The following is a 21,271-nucleotide window of genomic DNA, read 5'->3' on the forward strand; positions in this document are numbered from 1 at the left end:
TATGGTGTGTCATGTTTCTCTTGTATCTTTCAAAACCAACCAATGCTTTGGTTTTTTTTCATTTTCTCTACCCTCTTGGCATATTTTGAACCTTTTTTAGAAGCAATCAAATCATCCACCTTCTTCAAAGCTTCCTCACGCTTTTTCAACGTTTCCTTTAATTTCAACTCATGTTTATGACCCTTGGGTAAAAGAACACCCTTCATGAGAGTCTTCTTGTTGTATTTCTCTTCGAAGAAAAGCTTCTTGGTGTTTTCGATTGGTGGTAAAAAATCTTCTACTCCATAACGTAACGCCAATTTATATACGTCACTCATCCTTCTGAGTGAATATTTAGGATCATGGAATCGCTGTGTGACTGGATGTTTGTTCGGTAAGAAAGGGTTCGCATCGATGGCGTTCGTAAATGTCGACGCTGAAGAATATTTAATTGAGGGGGGATATCTTTGAAAGAACGACTTCAGTTTCAAAGGCAAGCTTTCAAAGTACTGTATGTATGACATGGAGGACTGTTGGATACACTGACTGGGCTTCTTTTGTTACAAAGGGTTTCACTATGTTCTTGTACTTCACTTGCTCTCTATTTTTTATTCGTATTTCAGTTTGTTTTTCTTTTTCTTGGTGCTTCAAGGAATATAAAGATATTACTACAAAAGTACTTAGTGAAACTAAAGTTTAGAGGATTGGCAGGATAAAACTGTTGTGTACCACCAGTCGATGGCTAAAGGGGATTCAATATTCGAAACCTGTTCCCATAATTGTTGAAGTAGCATTTTATTATGATTATTAATTAGTCTGAGACAAATGTTCAACCAATCAATCAAATGATGTGGATCGTTGACAAAAGGTATTTGTACAATCAGGCACTCGATCAATACATTTTTCTTTTCCGGGGTTTTTGTGTTAATAATTCTGATATATGTTTCGTGCAGGGAGTCCCTCAGTAGATGCTTATTATAACTATGTAGTGAGGGAAACTGTCCGGACAGTTGGCCGAATATAATCAGGATCTGATCTGCGGATAATTTGCCTGCAATAAATTGGTCCATCGACCTTCTCAAATAGACATATATGCGGGACACTTGCCATTGGGCAACCTGTAAGGAATAAGGGGGGTTTATAGATAGTGCAGTAATTGTCAATGTGTGTATAGATTCCTTAATTTCAATTTCGAGAGCATTGCGCATACTTCCGTCGACAAATGCCCTTAAATGCAGTAAGGGCTCGAAAAATTCAGTAATAAACGGCATACTAATCTGCCACGCATAATAGTTAGTAATTTTGTTCAAAAAATTGATATAGAATATTAGTTTACTCGGATCTTGTTTGATGCTATCTCTTTTCATATGGTTCAAGATCAGAATGATTTTGGACAGATCGTTCAGGACAATAAAATATGTTATCAGATTGTCATAAACGTAATCATAACTGGGAAACCCGACTGTTCCAATTTGTTCAGTTAAAACGTGAATATGGAAAAGACTTAAACAGATCATAGAGTAGAACGTGTGTTTATGACTCGGCAAAACTTTCATATTTATAGTTGACAATTCCTTTAAGGAAAGTACTATCAAGATAAATATATCTTGAAACTTGAGATCTAGTTGTTGTTTCTTCGATGATCTTACAGCACCAGACAAGTGTTGACATATCAATTCCAATTTGTGTACTGCTTCCATCAACGTTGCTTCATTTGACTTCGTGAATGAAGCGTTTAAGCAATTGGCCAAATGATTCAGGTTTGTTGATAGCACTGAGTTAACCGAAAACTTTTCCATCGGCTGGTCAATCGCGTGTATATACTCTGCCAAGAGGTCTAATAACTTTTCCGCCACCAAATCCCATGATATGTTAATTTTGTGGAAGGGGACACTTGGGTTTGGTTGATTGCATAATAAGACTAATGCTACCAGCAGGCAATTCTGAGCGGATTGATTCGTCTTGATAGCCGGATCATTCCAAAATTGCGTCCATATTGGGAAAAACAATTGCATCTTCCAGTGTTCGTAATAAAAAGCAGTTTTGCTGCTGGACTCGTCGATGAAGTAGGTGTTGTTCAATTTTTGGAATCTCGGATAAGTGACAAGGATACCATCCAATAACATCAACTGTGACAATTTCCAGGCAACTCGATGAGATTCCAGAACAGCATTCCAAACTGAATAGAACTTGGCAATTGGGAGCGTGGGCTCAGAGACCTCTAGTTTCCAAAGAAAAATATCTTTGATTATGTGTAACAAACGTAGTGGCGGCAATTTGACAATGAACTGTGACCGGAAAAGTGCTCCAACCATGCGGTACAACGTGTCGGGGGATTTTATCCTGGGAACGTAGTATATCAAGTTGGCAGAGACCTCGTCCAGTAAACGTTGATCATACTGGATTGTGGTCGCGGAAGAAAGTGCGGTAATCAGATATTCGACGTCATGGTCAAACATGACTTCCTCATGCATGTCTGTAAGTGCGCTCTTTCTACACATGCAAGAATACTCACACTCTCCTCTCACATCTGTTTTCTTAGGCCATCGTAGTAAAATTTCCCTTAATGCGAGAATACTAACTAGACAGATAATGGAAAAAGAAAAAAAAAAAAAGTAGAATAACAAAAAGAAAAGCTATGTAGGTAGACTATTTGCTCTATGTAGTACCTTTCCATCATTATTTTTCTTATCAACGTCACAGACATTATATCTTGAGGTTTTTGGTCCCTTCTTGAGCCTGCTTTAAGTCCTGCCTTCTTTGTACGTCCCAGTTATACAATCTAGCGCAATTGACTTCCATCGTGGTAATGTTCTCCCTCAAAAACTCTACATCCTCCGTAGAAACTGTTAGAGACTGTTCCGAGTCCACCAATTTCTTCTGCAACAGCTCGATGGCCTCGTCAATGGGATATTCCAGCATCACGTCTGCACCCAACCACAGCCCAACTTTCAGATCAGCCCGATCTTCTGGTATGTCAACCTGAGCCTTTGTGTAGAGCGTGTCGTTCAATTGGTAGTGCAGTAGAATAGGTTCAGCGCTCTCGTTGTCTTCGACAGTTCGATTGCGCAGACTTTGACATATCTTCAGTGTGTTTTGCAAGTCCGGGATCCTGCTCTTCAATTGCTTTATTGTAGCCATTTTTGACTCCTGCATGAATTTATATTTAGAAAGCCGTTCCTGGAACTTATTGAAGCACAGCTCGAAGTCGCTTGGGTCCTTAATTATATCGTTGACGTTCTCAATGAATGGAGCCTGCGGTATGCCCCTGGCATTTTTTTCTGTAGAGTTGAATAATGTGTCCATAATAGCCCTGCGATTGTTTGTATGGTCACCTGCAGCTAGTGCTTTATGTACTTACAGCCTCTACAATACTGAGGAACTGTATTTTTTCACTACTTTCTCACTAGCTTTGCAATGATTGAAGAAATGAAACGAATCGCAATACATTACCCGACTTTCATTTAGCCCGAGGTGCCTGCGGTTTCCGTTTTGGAACGGCACCTTCCCCTTTTGACTATCCCGTTCCTGCAGCGCGTTTCTTTTTTTTATTATTTTTTCGGTTTTTTTCGCACGTTTCTTTTTGACGAGCGAGAGAGTTCGCTGCCTCCTAATATAAAGTTAAAAGGTTGAGATGAGATGAGCATTGTGGCAAAAGAGGGATGGTTGTCTTTGTTGGCTCTGCAACGTCTTTTATTTTCCTTCCTAACTAATTCATTTACTGATTCACGCATACGCAGGCAGTCATTTCTTCAACAAGCGTTCACTTGTATCATATAGCATAGTTTACGTAGTAATGAATAAAAGCAGCAGGGCATTTCAGGTACCGAGTAAGGTCATCACCAAGGAGGATATCACCCCCTTGTTGAGATCGCATACAAAGAAAATAGATACTCGTGGGACTGCCGATGGTAACAACACCATCGTCAATGGAGTCGCGACTACGCCCATCATCATCACTACTGCTCGTTCGATAGATACTGCAGGTTCACTATCTGAGGACGCCACCGACGACGACGGTGAACAAAGGGGATGTTTACACCAGAAAGAAGAAGACGACGATGGTGACGACGACGACGATGATGACGGCGACCTCGAGAGTACGCTCGGCTATAGTTCAGAGCCTGATCCTCTTTTCTCGCCTTGTCACCAGCCTTCCTTCACTAACAACACGTTTGGGTATGCGGCGGACAATGAGCTCTCCATGGAGGAAAACCATTACGAGAAGGATTTTCATGACAGTAGCGAGAATAGCATCTTTTTGCCTCAGTTACAACAGTCTTTCTTTTTTGGCGACGCCAATAACACGGACTTCTGGAAAGAGGTAAATGGCACTGCCGAAGAAGCAATTTGCCTGCAGGACACAAGGCAAAGGAAATGCTCACTTGTGGCTCTGCATCCAGGTGACGCTGCCACAAGTGAGAATGACACCTTAGGCATTGAGGACTTCATCAAAGACGATATAAACGGCGCGGAAGCTACGGAGCCATCCACGTCCTCATCATCTGAGACGCCATCATCTTCCTCTCTCTTTGACAATTTGAATTACAACATCAAGCTGTTGTGTTACAGAGACAATGAGGGCAAGTTCACGTTGAAAAAAAGGAAATATTTGAAAAATTCCTTACGTTCGTCGTCTGCAATCTCAAAGAAATGGAAACCCATGTCCAAAAGAGACAAGCTGTTGAAGAGGGCCATTAGAAGGAAGAGTGGCGTTTGCCAGACGTTATCAGCTGGTTTTGGTATCGGTGAATTCATGTTGTAGTGACAGTATTATTAGTAAAGTAAATAGATTCTTTTGTACAGTGTTAGGGTAACTTTTTTTATAGGATTGAAAATATATTTATATATATGCTATATGCATATTGGATACAGATATTCAATTATGTATTTCCAGCCCATTATCAAAAGAAGAGTGTTGTACCTCAACACATACCATGTCCACACAATCTGGTATTGTCGCAGAACAGACTTTGCTGCACTCCCTGAACGAAAATCTTTCCGCCAATGGAACTGTCGTCGTCATTGCCAAGATTTCCCCTGATTCCACCTCAGTACGTCAAACACAAGTGACACATAATTTGGAACAACTAGTCCAGTTCGCATCGCAAGGCAAGGAACCACTGTATATCTTCTATAAACCTGAAGGTGTTGCTAAATACTTCTTCGTGTCATTCATCCCCGATGGCTCTCCTGTAAGATCAAGGATGCTTTATGCCTCGACTAAGAACACTCTAGCAAGGCAAGTCGGTTCAAACTCCTTATGCACGGAACAACCATTGATCACAGATGCGCAGGACTTGATAGATTTGAAAAACTTTGACAATGACCGTCCTGCTACCCAAAACGAACCCCTGACACAAGACGAAATAATGCAAATCGAAATCAACAAACAACAGGCATTCTTAAGGAAGAACAACTCCGTTAAGTTAGTCTCTCAGGACAGTGGTTCGCCTTTATCGTTGACATTTAGGGTCAATTCTGAGAAACCCATCAATGAAATATTGAGTACGGACGGTAAAAATTTGATCATCTTTCAAATCAATCCTTCGGATGAAACCATCCAAATTGTGCAATCTGAGACATGTCCCTCAGTAAATGAATTGCAAATTGACTTGTTCGGGCCAAGTTACACGATCTTCAAGCAGGGAGACTCAAACTTCTTCATCTACTCTTGCCCCTCCGGCAGCAAAGTCAAAGATAGAATGATATACGCCTCCAACAAAAATGGATTTATTAACTACTTGAAAAATGACCAGAAAATTTCATTCAGTAAAGTAGTAGAAATCGGTGATTTTGCAGAATTAGATAAGTCCACATTAATAGCAACTAAAGAAGATAGCCTCGATCATGACCCTAACCCAGACCAGTCAAACAATGGCGGTTTGAGATTCAACAAACCAAGGGGCCCAATGAGGAAAAGAAGAACATAGAGATAGAACGGCATCTATATATGTACGCCCAATTATACGCACTTGTATATTTTTCTAAATATGAAACATAATTGTTTTTCGTAGATCTCCTGGAATATATACTACATTGGTCGAAAGAGTTGCTAGACTATGCTATTTGATGCTCATTGCTTTTGCAACTTGATAACCTCCCTCAAGGCACCAAATGGATTTTTCTGGAAATCTTGGTTGGTTAGAACCTGATTGAACCTTGCAGTTTCATTAGCCGCTAGAGCCTTTGCACCCCTTTGGTTCCTGATATTTGGCTGATTCTTCTTTATTTTTATGGATCCAGGTTCTGCTTCCTTCGAACGTATTTCCTTTGCGTCTACAATCCTTATCCTAGAATCCATATCGATGTCTTTATCATCATCCATCGTCATATTCCTCTTTTCGATGATGTCCTGTAAGTCCTTTTCTTGCTCTAAAGAAGTGAGCAGATCCTGCATTCTTGGTTTTAGTTCTTCTCTTAGCTTTCTCTTCCTACGTCTAATGGAAGATTTAGAAATACCGTCAAAATTGGCACTTAGGCCATCGCTAGGTGCAGATTTTTCTTTTAAGTGGGATAAGAATGTACTCTGTCTATTAAGAAGTTTTTCCTTTTTAGTTTCCTTAGGTTGGTGCAAAAAGGCCCTTGGATCAGATTCTAAGTCATACTTCTCATCCACAATGCCGTCATTCACCACGTCTGCCCCAAATTTTTGGTTATTTCTTGCACTTGCTTTCCCTCTAAGCGTGTTTCTCTTTTTAGCAACCATCTCCACCAGAATTTCCGTACTTATATGGAGGTTTTCCTTTTATCCATCTTAGCTCATCGTGCTTTTATCCTTACACAATTTATTATACTTGAAAATTTTGCAGTGCGTCCGTCACCCGTTCAGTTTCTCGCCGCCGAAATATACTTTATGCTGGAATATTTCACTTCATTAATTGCCGACAATTTATGTTATTTATGCATTGTTTCTTAGCTTAAGCCTACAGAAGATACAGTACAATTGCAACATTCGCAGAAGTTTACCTCCAAATCATGTCCCAATCGAACTCTGTCTTACGTGGTTTCGCCATCACGACAGCCATAGCTGCTTTATCAGCCACCGGTTATGCTATCTACTTTGACTATCAAAGAAGAAACAGCCCGCAATTCAGAAAAGTGTTGAGACAAAGAGCCAAAGAACAGGCAAAGATGGAAGAAGAAGCTAAAAGTCACGCTAAGGAAATGAAGTTACAAAAAGTTACGGAATTCTTATCCATGGAACTCGCTAAGGATCCTATTCCTAGTGATCCCTCTGAAAGAGAGGCTACATTTACTACCAACGTAGAAAATGGTGAAAGGTTATCCATGCAACAAGGTAAAGAACTAGAGGCTGCTTCAAAATTTTATAAAGCGTTGACAGTATACCCTCAACCTGCTGATTTATTAGGTATTTACCAAAGATCCATCCCTGAGGCCATTTATGAATATATTATATTAATGATTGCCATTCTACCTCCTGCTAATGTAGCTTCTTTCGTTAAAGGAGTTGTTGGAAGTAAAGCTGAGTCTGATGCGGTTGCTGAAGCCAATGATATCGATGATTAAGAATTATCCTAACCTCATTTTCTTCCCCGTTTTTGTTTCTTTTATTCTGTATATAGCCATATATAATCAAACTTTCTCACCATCCTAAACCCTGTTATATATACACCAAGCTTATGAAAAGCAAAGAATAAAAACTTTTGTTCTCATTAAGCGTATTTTTTATCGTATTGGGTATAATATATGGAAGTATATTTATACACATATATAGTTGTATACGTACACATACATTGATGAATATTGTATATACTTATGCGGAACCTTTGTACTCTCTTAGGATAACAGGTACAGATGAAGGTGGCAAAGCCCCGAACTCGGTAATGACTTTCTTAATGTATTCGGGTGGCGTTAAATCATACAGGATATTGACGATATTTAACGAAGGTAGTTCTTGCCAATCATCCAAAATGTTTTTATTGTTGCTGTCTCCTTCATTATTGGCATCCTTGTTCTCTCCCTCAGATCCTTTCTTGCCTCCAATTTTATTTCCTTTTGGTTTATTCTCCATTTCCAGCTTTTTCTTTTCAAATTTTCTTTCCTTGATGAACTGGTTTAATAGTGCACCTTTATTACCACGCCTTTCGATTGGATTTTCATAGTCTATGTTAACCAAGTCATTTGGATCCGCCAGTTCATTGAAGGTGACACTATCCAATTGCACTCTTTGTGAAAACTTCAAACTTTCACAGCACACCAATACGGGTATATTTCTTCTCTTAGCGCTCATGGCCAACATTGCTGTACCAGCTCTTGAGTAGAGGAACCCATTGGATAAAATAGAATGCGCACCCAAAAACACATAGTCCACATCCATATTGAAAATCGTATCCAAACTTGTAATAAGAGCATACATGACGTTTACACCTGCATTTCTTAAAGTTTCAGCCATTTTCCGGCCCTCAAATAATGGTCTTGAATCAACGACAATCACTTTGATGTTTTTCTTTAAACCAATCGCATTATGCATTAATAATTCGGTTAGAACTTTTGATGAACCATATGTAACAATGGTGGTAGAGTTTTCAATTTGCGTGGAGGCATTGCCTATGATAAGCTGATCAGCCAGTTCGATTTTCTCCTTAGCAAACTGCCCAATTTTTTCGCAAAGATCCTCCTTCGCTGCTTTATCAGGTGTGGATGGGTCAATTAACGAAATTTCTTGCTTTAACCATCTGATAGCATTACCCATAGTGACGCTTAAGGGTCTAGCCTTTTTCAAAAGGTCTATCTGATGCGACAAATAATTTGTTAAATTACGTGACAAAGTAGTTCCCTTTGGTGTTTGGTAGTCTTTGATAACGATTTGGAAAACTTCTAGCATAGCTATGCAACGCGGAATGGATCCGACTATTTTATAGTGTGCTAAATGGGAGGTCAATAATAAAATGGATGGATGAATGAGATCTTTATTTAGTAGTAGTTCCTTAACAGAAGATACTAAGCTAGAACTGTCGAATGATTGTTCTAACACAGTAGGGATCACTGATGAGATACCCGGGATGACACTAAACTCACCAGCTTCTAACGAAATAGAAGCTAATGTCTTGGCAACATCAGATGCACTGGCTGAAGCAATCTCTTGTTGTATAGCTGTTGGAGTATTTGTTGACGCAGAATTGGAACCAGCAGAAGGGGCTGTAGAAGAGGTGGAAATAGTTGTTGTTGCTGAGGCGGGAGCAGCAGTTAATGCTGCCGATGAAGCGTTTGAACCCATGGGCATTAATGAAGAAGCAGTTAATACATTAGATCCTGATAATGCACTGGCCACAACAGGAACCATCAAACCTGCAGCGGTGATCCTTGATGTTTTTGGAGATGATACTGCACTGGTTAATGCCAAGATTGTTGCTCTTCTTTCTTCGGTGGTTTCTAGATGACCAAAAAGTGTGCTTTTCTTAACATTTAACTCATTCTGTTTCTTTTTATTAGCGCTTTTTTGCTTCTGTTCTCTTTTTTGTTGTTGTTCACGTTGTAGTTGTTTCTTCTCTTTTTTCATTTGCGCTTGTTGTTGTTGTTGTTCGATGGATATACCATTAGCCTGTTTCATTGCTGCTCTCTTCGCAGCTTTTTCTTGTTTTTTTAGCTCTTTTAATTCCTTGTTTGTTAGTTTCTTTTCTCCATTATCTGTAGATGTAATCGTTGGAGCAGCCTGCTTAGCTTTACTTGCCGGTGTGGCAGACCCTGACTTGACTTCAGCTTCGCTCATAGTTATTTAATTATCGACCCTTCTTTCACGAAAAAGTCTTAAGTGTGTAAAAATAGTATCTGATGAACTTACACTGTCTTCTGCCACAGGTAATGATGCCACTACTATGCTCATTTCCTCTATACTCGAAAGAAAAAAAACTGAAAAATTGAAAAAAACTGAAAAGTTAGAAAACTAGGAAATAGACTCCCGGGTAAATTCCTACAATAATGCCGGCACATGTAACGAACTGTGTTCTACTTTTTGGTATTTACAGGTATTTTTATTTATATATTTTCTGTATAGTTTTCTAGTATCATTCTAATTTCTTCTCCGTAGTCTCTTGGGGGGGCTGCGTTTCAAGTTGTTCCAGTGATTTCAAATATGTGTCGTAAGGGTCGCTGTTCTCACCCAAGGCACTTTGGTATTGGCGTATGTATTCCTGCAATTCTGGATATTGAGCATTGTTTTGGTCGAAATCCAATAGTGTTCTGGCGATCAAATATGTCCCCTCGTTTCTGTTCAAAAAACTCTTCAGTTCTACACCAGTTATCGATGTGGGGACACTTGGTAGGCTAATTTGAACAGGTTCCAAGCCCGCTAGCTCTGGCTTGAATCCTACTTGTCTGCCTAGTGTCGATACAAGAATGTTTGCTAACCCAGTATTATTCTTTCTCTCTAGCACCTTTTTCCAGGCAACTTGTAGTTTTCTCTGAGCAATCTCTACATCTTTGTAGTTTCTCAACTTATTTCGATGCAAAGCACACATGATATTAATGTTGAAGAAGTGTTCAATATCAAACACAGATGAATTTTGCGCTTTGAGAAACTTGTGTTCAATACCATATAAGAGGCCCACCATATGTGCATACTTCCCAATTTTGAAAAAAGAAGCAGTTAACATTTTTTGAACGTGAACTGGTGAGATGTATGTCCAAATAGCACGCTTTCTTATGGATGTCCCAGTCCATTCTTTAAACCAATCTAGTAATTCTGTCGAGTTCGGCTCAACCGACTGTATAAAATCATTCAACGTTTGCTTCGACAGCGGCTTTACGGGAGGCCTTGGTTGCAAGGGCTCTTTAGTTTTTGGATCCTTAATATCTTTGGTTAGCAATATCTGCGCATTCTTGGGACGGTAAATGAATGGTTTCAGTTTCGCATCTGTCTTGTGATATATCAAAAACTCATCGAGCCTTGCTTTTGCAGTTTCACCAGTAGAAACAAACCGTCTCCACACCGTACTTTTGAACATGTTCTTGTTACACACAACTCTGTACCAATGTTACTACTACCTATCAATACCTCTTTCCTATATGGGCACTAACTCTTGTTATACTTCCCCATTTTTTGCCAAAAAGCTTTAATTTTCAAGCACATTCATAATTACCCTACACTTTCATCTCAGGCAAAAACGTTAATAGATGATACAGCCTGCATCTTTGGATATTGTGTTCAGCACAACAAAATATCAGACTTCAAGATTTAATGAGGATATGTAATATCGAAGGAATACTTTATTTGTTCTTATATATTTAGTAATTGATGTTGTGGTTAATTATAACTAAACCATATTATTTATCGAGCACATCAGCATCGTACTTTTGCTTGAACCAAGAAACAGTATCTTCTTTGGTAGTCTTGTGAGAGTTACCGACAGTACCCTTACATCTCTTTCTTCTGGTAACTCTGGCACCTGGTCTATTCATCACGACGTAAAAGTCCATACCGAAAATACCAATAGAAGGATCGTACTTGATACCCAAGTCAATGTGTTCGTCAATACCGAAACCGAAGTTACCAGTAGCAGAGAAGTTTCTGTCTCTCAATTGGTATTCTTTGACCTTCAAACCTCTTTCCAAAATTTCTTCGGCCTTTGGACCTCTGACAGTGACATGGACGGCAATCTTTTCGTTTCTTCTGATACCGAAGGTTCTAACGGTGTATCTAGCCTTAGATTGAACGGGAGTTTGACCAGACAATTGTTCTAGGACCTTGGAGGCTCTGGTCAATCTGTCACCAGATTCACCGACGGAGATATTCAAGACCAATTTCTCGATCTTCAAATCACGCATAGGGTTTTGGGCTTTAGTAGACATCTTGGAGGCGTATTTGTGTGTTTAGGGATCTATCAAAACTCACTATGGCTTAAGAACACTATGCACAAAATGTGCATTGCTTAACAATATGTATCTTTAATTATCACCAATGTTCGTTCAACTTGCGCTTTGGTATCTGCACTTACTGTTCACAGGGCGGATTCGGTTACTTAGGATTGTCGGCACATAAAAAACCAATAGAAGTGAAAAAAAAAAATGGAAGACTAAACTGGAAAAGAATGTATGGGTCATAAACGCACGGATGTGTGAAACGTCCTGATAAATGCAACAATATTTGTACCTCATAATTTGCACTTGTTATAATATAAAGCAAATCACTTAGCGTACACTGCATTAAAATTACATTAAACATTAGTTCTACACATGCGGAAGAGATGGAGGTACATATTATTCTGGTGATGAAGAATAAAGGAAAAATACACTTGAACACCAACAGAGAGGAAAAGTAAAATATAGTAAAAATTAAAGTAAAGTGAAATTAGAATTCACAGAACATAGTTGAGATGGTTCGAGACACAGGAAACGATGCCTCCTGTGAAGTAGTTTGGTAGTTTGATAGTTTGGATTTAAGTGGTTCCATGTCACGACTAAAATAAAAGAGTACATAGTTAGGAAGAGATATTAATAATAGACTAAAAGTAAGAAGTGGAGGGGAAATACAATGATGTAGAAGAAAAAGGGGATTATAAGAAAATAGAAAATGAAACAATTTTTTTTCAAAAGGGGAGGCCAGAGATGATAATCTGTCCATCCATTAATTAAAAGAGATTAATTAGTATAGTAATTCGTTCTTTTCTTGTTGATTTTTTTTTTATTTGTTTATTCTGACAGGTTTTTGGGTGCATTTTGTTTAGGCAGCGGTCTGCTGAGGAAGAGATTCATCCGGTTGGTGTCCAGTTTGTTCGTCTTCTTCCACAACTTCCTCCTCTTGTTCGGGCTCTTCAATTTGCCCATCCTCTTGTTCATCCTCAGACCATCTGTCTTGACCATCTTCCTCCTCCTCTTCTTCAGGCTCGAAGTCTTCGTAATCCTGCTTGAAACTTAGAGTAGGCTTGACTTGCGCGGAGTCTAACGTCCATTCATTCAATGCGCTTTCAGCATCAATAATGATTTGCTTGGAAGCCTCATATCCATCGTATGCAGGTCTCGTTTCACCTGGGGTGACGGGAGAATCATCCAAAAGTTCTAAGAGAGCTTTACCGTAACCAGCGATTAAGGCGATTTTCTCTGAATGTTCGATGATAGAGTCAAACTGATAGTTGAAAGCCGCTCTTAATTTAGATCTCGTGATATTAGACAATTGAGCTTCAGCAACTAGAGATTCAGCCTCTGCACGCACCAATTCCTGTTCCAAGACCTCTATCTTAGGAGATTGGGGGTCCTTGTATTTCAAGTAGGCAATCTTGTCAGTGATCTTGTCTTTACGGTCTCTAGATGGTTGTACAGAGCCTTCGATATCTCTGATCGACTTTAAAGTCAGCCTATATTGGTCATAACGGTCGATAAACTGGTCATCTAATTCACTAACTTCATAGATCAAAACACCCAATTTATCTGTAATGTCCGAAACATCGTCATCGTTTTCCAGCCCCCAAATAGACAATTGCTTAGCGGCGTCACGTCTTTCGTTCGCAGTCAATTCCATGGACCTCAAAACATTCTTTTCAATCTTAACCAATTGAGACAACTTTCTGGATAATTCCGGACCAAAGGCACCCGCGGCGCTCCTTCTGAAACTATATGCTAGACCGCCCTTCCCAAAAAATCTACCTTTGGTAGTAGATGGTGGTGGTGGTGGATTCTGTAGTTGAGAGGCGGTAGGTGCCCTGGAATTTCTTAACGAGTAAGTTCTGTGCATACTATATACTTGATGCTGATATATTCTTCACTTTTACAATACTGTCAGCCGATGGTAGTGTATAGCTATGTGTGTTATGATAGATATAAAACAAATCCTCTTTCATACCTTGAAACAATCGACGCATTGGCCCAAACGACGGAGAACAAGGAAGGATGAAGAATGAGCGTTTGTTATTTATAAAAAGACACGGGAGGGGGAATCCCGTCTTTCGTCCGTCGGAGCCAAAGAGATGAGCCAAACCAGAAAACAGGGGACGCCGCCCTTCTCCCGTCCCGTGCGTGAGGGGGGCGCGGCCATTCGGTTTTTTGCGAATTGACGGTGGGCCAAAAGCATGAAAAAGGCGGCTGCGAAAATTTGTAAGACAAGCGCAGGGCCAAAGATAAAATAATAAAATTGACGTGGCTGAACAAAGGTCTCTCCCCCACCCCCTTTCCAAAAAGGGAAGGAAAAAAAGGTCTTTTCCTAAACCATTAATGTTTGGTGCGAAGACGCGCAGTACGTAACGTGCGTATGCGTAATTCACAGCGATAACGTCGACTTTAGATTCAGTATAGTTTGGCCCGGGTCTATTTATCGAGTGGTTCTTATGTATTTAGTTTATGTATTCTACTTCTCTGCTGTATTATGTCCCTGATTATTCTCGTAAAATACGAGCAGTTTTGGTTCAATAAGCCTGATCAGAGAGTTCTTCTGGATCTCATGTTGGTTATTGAGGCGTCCCGTCCCAGTTTGTTTTTGTGGCGAGCTTGTCGTTTTCACAGTTCTTGGTAGCTAATGCGGGCAACGGTGCGAGGAGCTTTTAAGTCGGGATTTTGTTGCATTCAGCATCAGGTCCCGGATCATTTTTTCGATGGCGTTAGGATTTGACTAATATCGAAAACGAAACATTGCTCGGCCGCAAGAACTTGGACAGCTCATTCCATCACTATCTTGTTCCTCTTGACAACGTCACAAGAATCGGATATATGTCGTTTTGGTTTGATATATACTTCGTAACCCGAGCACTTCTCTTTTTCTGGAAAATCATGTTTATAGTATAAGCTGATATAGAAAGTCAACTTTGTTTGGCTAAACATAAAAAAAAAAGCAAAATGGAACGAATGGGGGAGCGGTTTATTCTGTTTGCTTTTCAGCCAGATCGCCTTGGTAGTATAATTTTGTCATCAGACAAGAAATACTGGTATGTATCACCATCGTTCAAAAGCCTCTGAACTATGTCAATTCATGGGATAGAAAACAAGGGTACGGGCGATAATTGATTGAAAGATGATAACGTAGTTTAAGGGTTCACAAATCATAAAGCTATCTCAACGTTGAGAAAGTATTTGGGGGCTGCAGGTCCGGAAACCAAAGCACTCCTGCTACACGTCAAAGTTTGTTGTGATGACAGTGAACGGATCCTAAGAAACCGGAGATGATGAGGAACCGATGACGAATGATGGAAACGAGCCGTCCGTTATCTCCATGCCGCGTTGCTCTTCTCTCGCGTCTTTTCACAGAGACCCTAAGCCAAGGCCACGGACGGCCCTCTCCGACGGCCCTCTTTTTCAAGGGGAGCGCCAGTAAGGGGCCAGTTCATAAAATTATGTATTGTTCCTCCTCTTTACGATGAGCACATCGTCAATCCAGAAAGGTTATTGTTGTCGTTGTTAGTGCTAATAATACGTTGAAAAAGCATAGTTCATCTGACCCTTTTGATTGTCGACTAAGCTAGCCGACATTGCCCCTGACTCTCCCTCATTGGGAAGAATTTGTAAGGATTTAGCGTGGCCTGGGCACACAATATAGTCTCTGTATCCCCTACTACTACGCTTATAAGAAGGTACTGCTTTGACCAGTGTTTCAGATCCCTCTCTTATGCTTGTTCGATCTTAATACTTTACTTGTGTCTTGTGTCAAAGAAGTCAATCTAAACATCTTCACAAATGAACATGTTCGGTAAAAAGGAAGAAAAACAAGAAAAAGTGTATTCTTTGCAAAATGGGTTCCCATACTCTCATCACCCATACGCTTCTCAATATTCAAGACCTGACGGCCCTATCTTATTGCAAGATTTCCATCTGCTGGAAAACATTGCTAGTTTCGATCGAGAAAGAGTTCCGGAGCGTGTGGTCCACGCAAAAGGTGGTGGCTGTAAATTAGAGTTCGAATTGACAGATTCATTGAGTGATATTACGTACGCCGCACCATACCAGAACGTCGGGTATAAATGTCCCGGTCTTGTTCGTTTCTCGACAGTTGGTGGTGAAAGTGGTACGCCTGATACCGCAAGAGACCCAAGAGGTGTTTCTTTCAAATTCTACACCGAGTGGGGGAATCATGACTGGGTCTTTAACAATACGCCCGTCTTCTTCATCAGAGACGCCATAAAGTTTCCCGTATTTATTCACTCTCAAAAAAGAGACCCTCAGTCTCATCTAAACCAGTTCCAAGACACCACCATATATTGGGATTATCTAACAATGAACCCGGAGTCAATCCATCAAGTAACCTACATGTTTGGTGATAGAGGAACTCCTGCTTCTTGGGCCAACATGAACGCGTACTCTGGTCACTCTTTCATCATGGTAAACAAGGAAGGTAAGGATACCTATGTGCAATTCCACGTTTTGTCAGATACAGGTTTTGAAACCTTGACTGGCGACAAGGCCGCAGAACTCTCAGGTTCTCACCCAGATTATAATCAGGCAAAACTGTTTACTCAAATGCAGAATGGTGAAAAGCCAAAGTTCAATTGTTATGTACAAACAATGACCCCAGAACAAGCTACTAAGTTCAGATACTCGGTTAATGACTTGACCAAGATCTGGCCTCATAAGGAATTTCCTCTAAGGAAGTTTGGTACCATCACTTTAACCGAAAACGTTGACAACTATTTCCAAGAAATTGAACAAGTGGCATTCAGTCCAACAAATACTTGTATCCCAGGTATCAAACCTTCTAACGATTCAGTTCTCCAAGCCAGACTTTTCTCTTACCCAGACACTCAACGTCATAGATTGGGGGCAAATTATCAACAACTGCCTGTCAATAGACCAAGGAACCTGGGCTGCCCATACTTCAAGGGCGATTCTGAATACCCTGCCGAAAGATGCCCATTCAAAGCGGTGAACTTCCAAAGAGACGGTCCAATGAGTTACTACAACTTCGGTCCTGAACCAAATTATATTTCTAGCTTACCTAACCAAGTGTTGAAATTCAAAAATGAAGACAATGATGGAGTATCTGATAAATTCAAGGGAGTTGTTCTTGATGAAGTGTCCGAGGTTTCTGTTAGAAAGCAAGAACAAGAACAAATCAGAAATGAGCATACTGTCGATGCCAAAATCAACCAATATTACTATATTTATGGTATGAGTCCACTGGATTTTGAACAGCCAAGAGCTTTGTTCGAAAAAGTTTATAACGACGAACAAAAGAAACTATTTGTCCATAATGTTGTTTGCCATGCTTGTAAGATCAAAGATCCTAACGTTAAAAAGAGAGTTACTCAATACTTTGGTTTATTGAACGAAGATCTGGGTAGAGTCATTGCGGAAGGCTTGGAAGTTCCTTGGGAGCCTGTTGACCTTGAAGGTTACGCCAAGACCTGGTCCATTGCAAGTGCTAATTAACGTTGATTTTATTTATTTCTTCTTATTTATTCATTTATTTATTCAAGTTTTTCCTCTATACTATGAAATATTACTGATTACTACATATTACATACACCAGTAAAATATTCTAGATTAATCTGGCCCCATTCAGAAAGGCTGTTGACAAAAATATTACAAAACTGATTGGCAGTTCCTTCCTTTTTGACACATTTATTTTACAGCTCAGTGTTTGATCGGCACATCCTCAATATTTGTCATATTGTACGGAAGATTCTGAAAAAAAAAAGTGATCGAACATATTTCATTGTGTATTTATAACGTTGATTTCCAAAATGCCTACAGAGCATGTTCACAACGACAGAACCAAGCTCTGACAATAGGTTTTTTCTTTCTTTCTCAGACGGATAAAAAAGGGTTTTTGAAGACTAAGAGCCTTCTACAAAGCACTTGAAGGGAGAACTTTATATTCTTTTCTGTTATAGTAATAACTTACCAACTTTTATTCTCCATCCCTATATTTTTCGTATCATCTCTCTGGATAGTTTATCCGAATAGCCCGTATTAATACACAACATAGCAGTGTTTTTTCTCACATTATATCCATCCCACTATATATAAAAGAATCCATGCATAATTTTCATGGAGAAACAATTTAGTTACCATAAGAAAGCGCAACGTCCACAACTACTAATGAACACTAAAAAGGGTGAACAACCTACTGAGTTTGCCAAAAAACATAGGTTTAAAGATACTTTGGCATTGTTTCTGGTGTTTTTAAGTTTCAACCATTTTACTTCCGTATGTTTGTTAGTTTCCTTTATTGTTGCCACCAAATGCAAAGATTTTCTGGCAAACTGTTTTATTATACTTTTTTTATCGAGAAAGCCCTCTCGTCATATTAGTGAAGTGGCACACATAGATATAACTACTTCCAAAATGGCAAATAATAGCTCGAATAAAATGTCTAGTTCAAGATTATTTGGAAATTCGAAAACTAGCTTTGTCATCCCCATCCCTGTATTAATATGTGAAATTTCTTTTGCAATGTTATTGAAGATTTACGGTGGAAACTATTTTGTGAAGCCAATAAAGAATTTAGCAATTTCTATTATCGCCTCATTTTTGATTAATGATCCAAGCGATTGTTTAAGTTACGCAACCTCATGTTCAGTATTATATGCTGTATCAACTAATACTTTTCAAAGGGTCTCACATCTCATTGAGAGCTTACACATATTTGAACTGTCCTTGCGAGGAACTGGCCAATCAATAAGTTTTTTCGCAGTTTTCAGCAAGTATTCACAATTTTTAAAGAAACTTTTCTCTCTTTTCTTACCGATGCCCTTCAAGATGCTTGGCAAACATTCAGAGAGTGTACTTTACTATTTATCTTTCCATATCCTTTTCTTCTCATTTGCTTCAAGTTTATTACACCCCCATAGACAAACAGCGGAAAACAAACCATCGAAGAAAAGTTTCAATTCTACTAGAGCGGACGTAAATCGTATGCAAGGACTGCAAAAGATGAGAATTTCATCCTCATCTTCAATTTCTACAGACTCGAATATACTAGAGTCTCAAGCTCCTATGATACCGAACGATCCAGGTGGCCTGACAGCCAGCAACCAACCTATCCATTCAACTCAACAAAGTAGCACTCCACTTCTTTCATCACCACACATTAATATTTCTAATCCTGTCACTTCTCATCCCACCGATGCTACTCCTAGATTTCCTTATTTCACTTCCATGGTGAAGGAATACAAATCATACCAGCCATCTGTGATCTCTGCTGAAAGAAGCAATTCACAAGCTGTTACGACTACTACTTCCACAACTTCTCCTACAACATTCAATTTTTCTGATAGCAATGATTGTTCAACTGATTTTCCTCCATGCGATCTATTGAGCACAACGTCAAACAAGGATTCTGATCCATTTTCCACTTCTAATGACGAGTATACTAATCAACTGTTTGAATTAAACGTTGATTTCGGGAACATACTTTCTTCCAGCACTTTATCTTCGGACATATCTGTCACATCAAACTTAGAAAATTTCATTCGTCTTTTATTTAGAAGGAAAAATCAACACTTGATTGCCCCTCTTTGGTCTATGGTGGTTACCTTAAAAACGACAAATTTTGAAAAAAAATACTTACAAGAGAGTTCTGAAAACCCACTAACACCAACGAATTCCGATACATTATACAACAATAATCAGGAAAAACATGATAAAGATTTGGATACGATTAAAACACATTCGGTTCCATCGAATATTAGTTTTACTCACGCCGGCAAGTTCAAGAAAAGTGTATTTAATAATTTTGAACCTTCAAACACGATGGCATTGATCGCAAAAACAACTTCTGATGACTATAACTTGTTAAATTTAGTTTCCACAAACGAGAATATCTTCAATAGAAATGATAATGATTATAAAGTTTGTATTATTGATATCAGCACCAACTCCATTACTTTCCATATTGAAAATTTGCATGATGGCGAACTCATTGTTTTAGTAAACGGTGTCATCTGGTCAGAAGTTTCGTGCGCTTTAATTTTAGAACACGTGGGCGAAGAATATGTTGTTGTTAACGGATTGGTTCCTTCCTGCTCTTACGATATCCAATTCATCAACAGACTCAACCACCGAGATGATTATTTGGTTTCTGATTTAATTGTCAGAACTTGCGGAAATAACAACGCAATTGCTGGGAAATTTGAGAATCTTGATTTTAGTTTCCCTTCATACTACCATAGAAAATTCCTGTCTCCATTGCTAACCCTGAAGCATTCTGTGCTTACTACTAATACAAATCTATCTGATGAAAGAGCCAAGTTGAAAAAGACAAAGAAGGAAATCAGCAAGAAGTTAAGCCTTTTGAGACAAGAAATTGACTTTTTTAAAAATAGAATCTCACAGAATGCTACACATGATGAAAAGAGCACTTCAAAAGTTGAAAATCTAAAAGTTGCTTTGCAACAAAGCGAGACCGCAGTAAATAAACTTGAAACGGGACTGAAGACACTCACTGAGAAAGAGCTTGACTTGGAAGAGGAATACTTAAGGAAGAAAGATTTGCACTTGAAAAATCAACTAGAGTTTAGCAAGTTGGAGGAAAGCTTATCCAAGGATCTGAAAAGCTCGGAAAGTAAGTTTAATAAGGTTAGCCAAGAATTAAGTCAACTAGCATCTAAATTAGACAAGCTCAAGGCGAGAAACGAAAAGTTACGAAAAGAAGTTGATCAAAACGAGGAAGAAATAGAAAAGTTCTGCAATCAGTTTTTGAGCAAAAGAGAAAAGGACAGACTCAGAAGAAAAGAATACAGAATACGTGAAGCCAATAAATTTGAATTAACCATAAAAGGGTTAGAACAAGATATCAACCGGTTAGAGCATGAGAACAAAAATATTCATAGTTTAATTGGTAATGGTTATTGATGGTCAACTATGAAAGCAATGATAAGTAATGAAGTCGCTATACGATTTACTTAAACTCATTAGTTGTTAGATATACACATGTATACAATAAAGTGTCTTAGACGTTATGCTTTTCAAGAATAGTTTTTTACCCAATATTGTTTTATTGTTGCGGTTCTTCTAAAACTTTTTTTTTTTGCTTTGTCATTCTTCAGTCGTTTTGAATATAAGGCAGACTGAAAGTTACACATAAGCGGTGTATTATAATAAATAATATAGTAATCACAGGGGGTTGTTAATTTTGCGTAATGAAATTTCTCAATGAAATCGTTATTAATTTTATATTTTCGAGAAATTGGTTGATACCCAGACAATTGTTGGTACTCCACCAGTAATCGTGTTACTAAAATATAACCTTGTAGTTTGTTGGAAGATGTCCTGAATGATTAGAAGCTGTGTTCCCATTCAGAGGAAGCAAAAAGACAAGTGTTGATAATACGATAAGATAATGGGTTAAAACGTACAAGATAAGAGAATAAATAATTATACTATTGTATAGAATTATCGATTCCCTTTTATG

At 38.9% G+C, this 21,271-nt stretch overlaps 13 protein-coding genes across 13 annotated transcripts; 5 read left to right on the forward strand and 8 right to left on the reverse strand.

Annotated features, from left to right (window-relative positions):
- Positions 1-29: 29 nt before the first annotated feature.
- MRPL25 (mitochondrial 54S ribosomal protein mL59) lies at positions 30-503 on the reverse strand (the record flags this gene model as incomplete). The annotated part of the gene is made up of 1 exon (XM_056222168.1): positions 30-503. The coding sequence occupies one exon, from the start codon at positions 501-503 to the stop codon at positions 30-32; it is 474 nt and encodes a 157-aa protein (XP_056081886.1).
- A 165-nt stretch (positions 504-668) lies between these two features.
- On the reverse strand, positions 669-2,438 carry PEX8 (Pex8p; the record flags this gene model as incomplete). The annotated part of the gene is made up of 1 exon (XM_056222169.1): positions 669-2,438. The coding sequence occupies one exon, from the start codon at positions 2,436-2,438 to the stop codon at positions 669-671; it is 1,770 nt and encodes a 589-aa protein (XP_056081887.1).
- A 247-nt stretch (positions 2,439-2,685) lies between these two features.
- On the reverse strand, positions 2,686-3,285 carry PAC10 (tubulin-binding prefolding complex subunit PAC10; the record flags this gene model as incomplete). The annotated part of the gene is made up of 1 exon (XM_056222170.1): positions 2,686-3,285. One exon carries the CDS (start codon positions 3,283-3,285, stop codon positions 2,686-2,688), a length of 600 nt encoding a protein of 199 aa, XP_056081888.1.
- A 490-nt stretch (positions 3,286-3,775) lies between these two features.
- On the forward strand, positions 3,776-4,744 carry SMKI06G1220 (uncharacterized protein; the record flags this gene model as incomplete). The annotated part of the gene is made up of 1 exon (XM_056222171.1): positions 3,776-4,744. The coding sequence occupies one exon, from the start codon at positions 3,776-3,778 to the stop codon at positions 4,742-4,744; it is 969 nt and encodes a 322-aa protein (XP_056081889.1).
- Positions 4,745-4,916: 172 nt separating this feature from the next.
- Positions 4,917-5,912, forward strand: TWF1 (twinfilin TWF1; the record flags this gene model as incomplete). The annotated part of the gene is made up of 1 exon (XM_056222172.1): positions 4,917-5,912. The coding sequence occupies one exon, from the start codon at positions 4,917-4,919 to the stop codon at positions 5,910-5,912; it is 996 nt and encodes a 331-aa protein (XP_056081890.1).
- A 143-nt stretch (positions 5,913-6,055) lies between these two features.
- SLX9 (Slx9p) lies at positions 6,056-6,688 on the reverse strand (the record flags this gene model as incomplete). The annotated part of the gene is made up of 1 exon (XM_056222173.1): positions 6,056-6,688. The coding sequence occupies one exon, from the start codon at positions 6,686-6,688 to the stop codon at positions 6,056-6,058; it is 633 nt and encodes a 210-aa protein (XP_056081891.1).
- A 269-nt stretch (positions 6,689-6,957) lies between these two features.
- TOM20 (TOM complex receptor protein TOM20) lies at positions 6,958-7,509 on the forward strand (the record flags this gene model as incomplete). Its single annotated transcript, XM_056222174.1, has 1 exon — positions 6,958-7,509. The coding sequence occupies one exon, from the start codon at positions 6,958-6,960 to the stop codon at positions 7,507-7,509; it is 552 nt and encodes a 183-aa protein (XP_056081892.1).
- A 247-nt stretch (positions 7,510-7,756) lies between these two features.
- On the reverse strand, positions 7,757-9,712 carry GCD2 (translation initiation factor eIF2B subunit delta; the record flags this gene model as incomplete). The annotated part of the gene is made up of 1 exon (XM_056222176.1): positions 7,757-9,712. One exon carries the CDS (start codon positions 9,710-9,712, stop codon positions 7,757-7,759), a length of 1,956 nt encoding a protein of 651 aa, XP_056081893.1.
- Positions 9,713-10,007: 295 nt separating this feature from the next.
- On the reverse strand, positions 10,008-10,946 carry MRP13 (mitochondrial 37S ribosomal protein mS44 MRP13; the record flags this gene model as incomplete). The annotated part of the gene is made up of 1 exon (XM_056222177.1): positions 10,008-10,946. The coding sequence occupies one exon, from the start codon at positions 10,944-10,946 to the stop codon at positions 10,008-10,010; it is 939 nt and encodes a 312-aa protein (XP_056081894.1).
- Positions 10,947-11,265: 319 nt separating this feature from the next.
- Positions 11,266-11,790, reverse strand: RPL11B (60S ribosomal protein uL5; the record flags this gene model as incomplete). Its single annotated transcript, XM_056222178.1, has 1 exon — positions 11,266-11,790. The coding sequence occupies one exon, from the start codon at positions 11,788-11,790 to the stop codon at positions 11,266-11,268; it is 525 nt and encodes a 174-aa protein (XP_056081895.1).
- Positions 11,791-12,661: 871 nt separating this feature from the next.
- On the reverse strand, positions 12,662-13,669 carry PIL1 (lipid-binding protein PIL1; the record flags this gene model as incomplete). Its single annotated transcript, XM_056222179.1, has 1 exon — positions 12,662-13,669. One exon carries the CDS (start codon positions 13,667-13,669, stop codon positions 12,662-12,664), a length of 1,008 nt encoding a protein of 335 aa, XP_056081896.1.
- A 1,928-nt stretch (positions 13,670-15,597) lies between these two features.
- On the forward strand, positions 15,598-17,286 carry CTT1 (catalase T; the record flags this gene model as incomplete). The annotated part of the gene is made up of 1 exon (XM_056222180.1): positions 15,598-17,286. The coding sequence occupies one exon, from the start codon at positions 15,598-15,600 to the stop codon at positions 17,284-17,286; it is 1,689 nt and encodes a 562-aa protein (XP_056081897.1).
- A 621-nt stretch (positions 17,287-17,907) lies between these two features.
- On the forward strand, positions 17,908-20,712 carry NNF2 (Nnf2p; the record flags this gene model as incomplete). Its single annotated transcript, XM_056222181.1, has 1 exon — positions 17,908-20,712. The coding sequence occupies one exon, from the start codon at positions 17,908-17,910 to the stop codon at positions 20,710-20,712; it is 2,805 nt and encodes a 934-aa protein (XP_056081898.1).
- Positions 20,713-21,271: the final 559 nt, after the last annotated feature.

Source organism: Saccharomyces mikatae, assembly GCF_947241705.1.
Source record: "Saccharomyces mikatae IFO 1815 strain IFO1815 genome assembly, chromosome: 6".
Taxonomy (NCBI): Eukaryota; Fungi; Ascomycota; class Saccharomycetes; order Saccharomycetales; family Saccharomycetaceae; genus Saccharomyces; species Saccharomyces mikatae.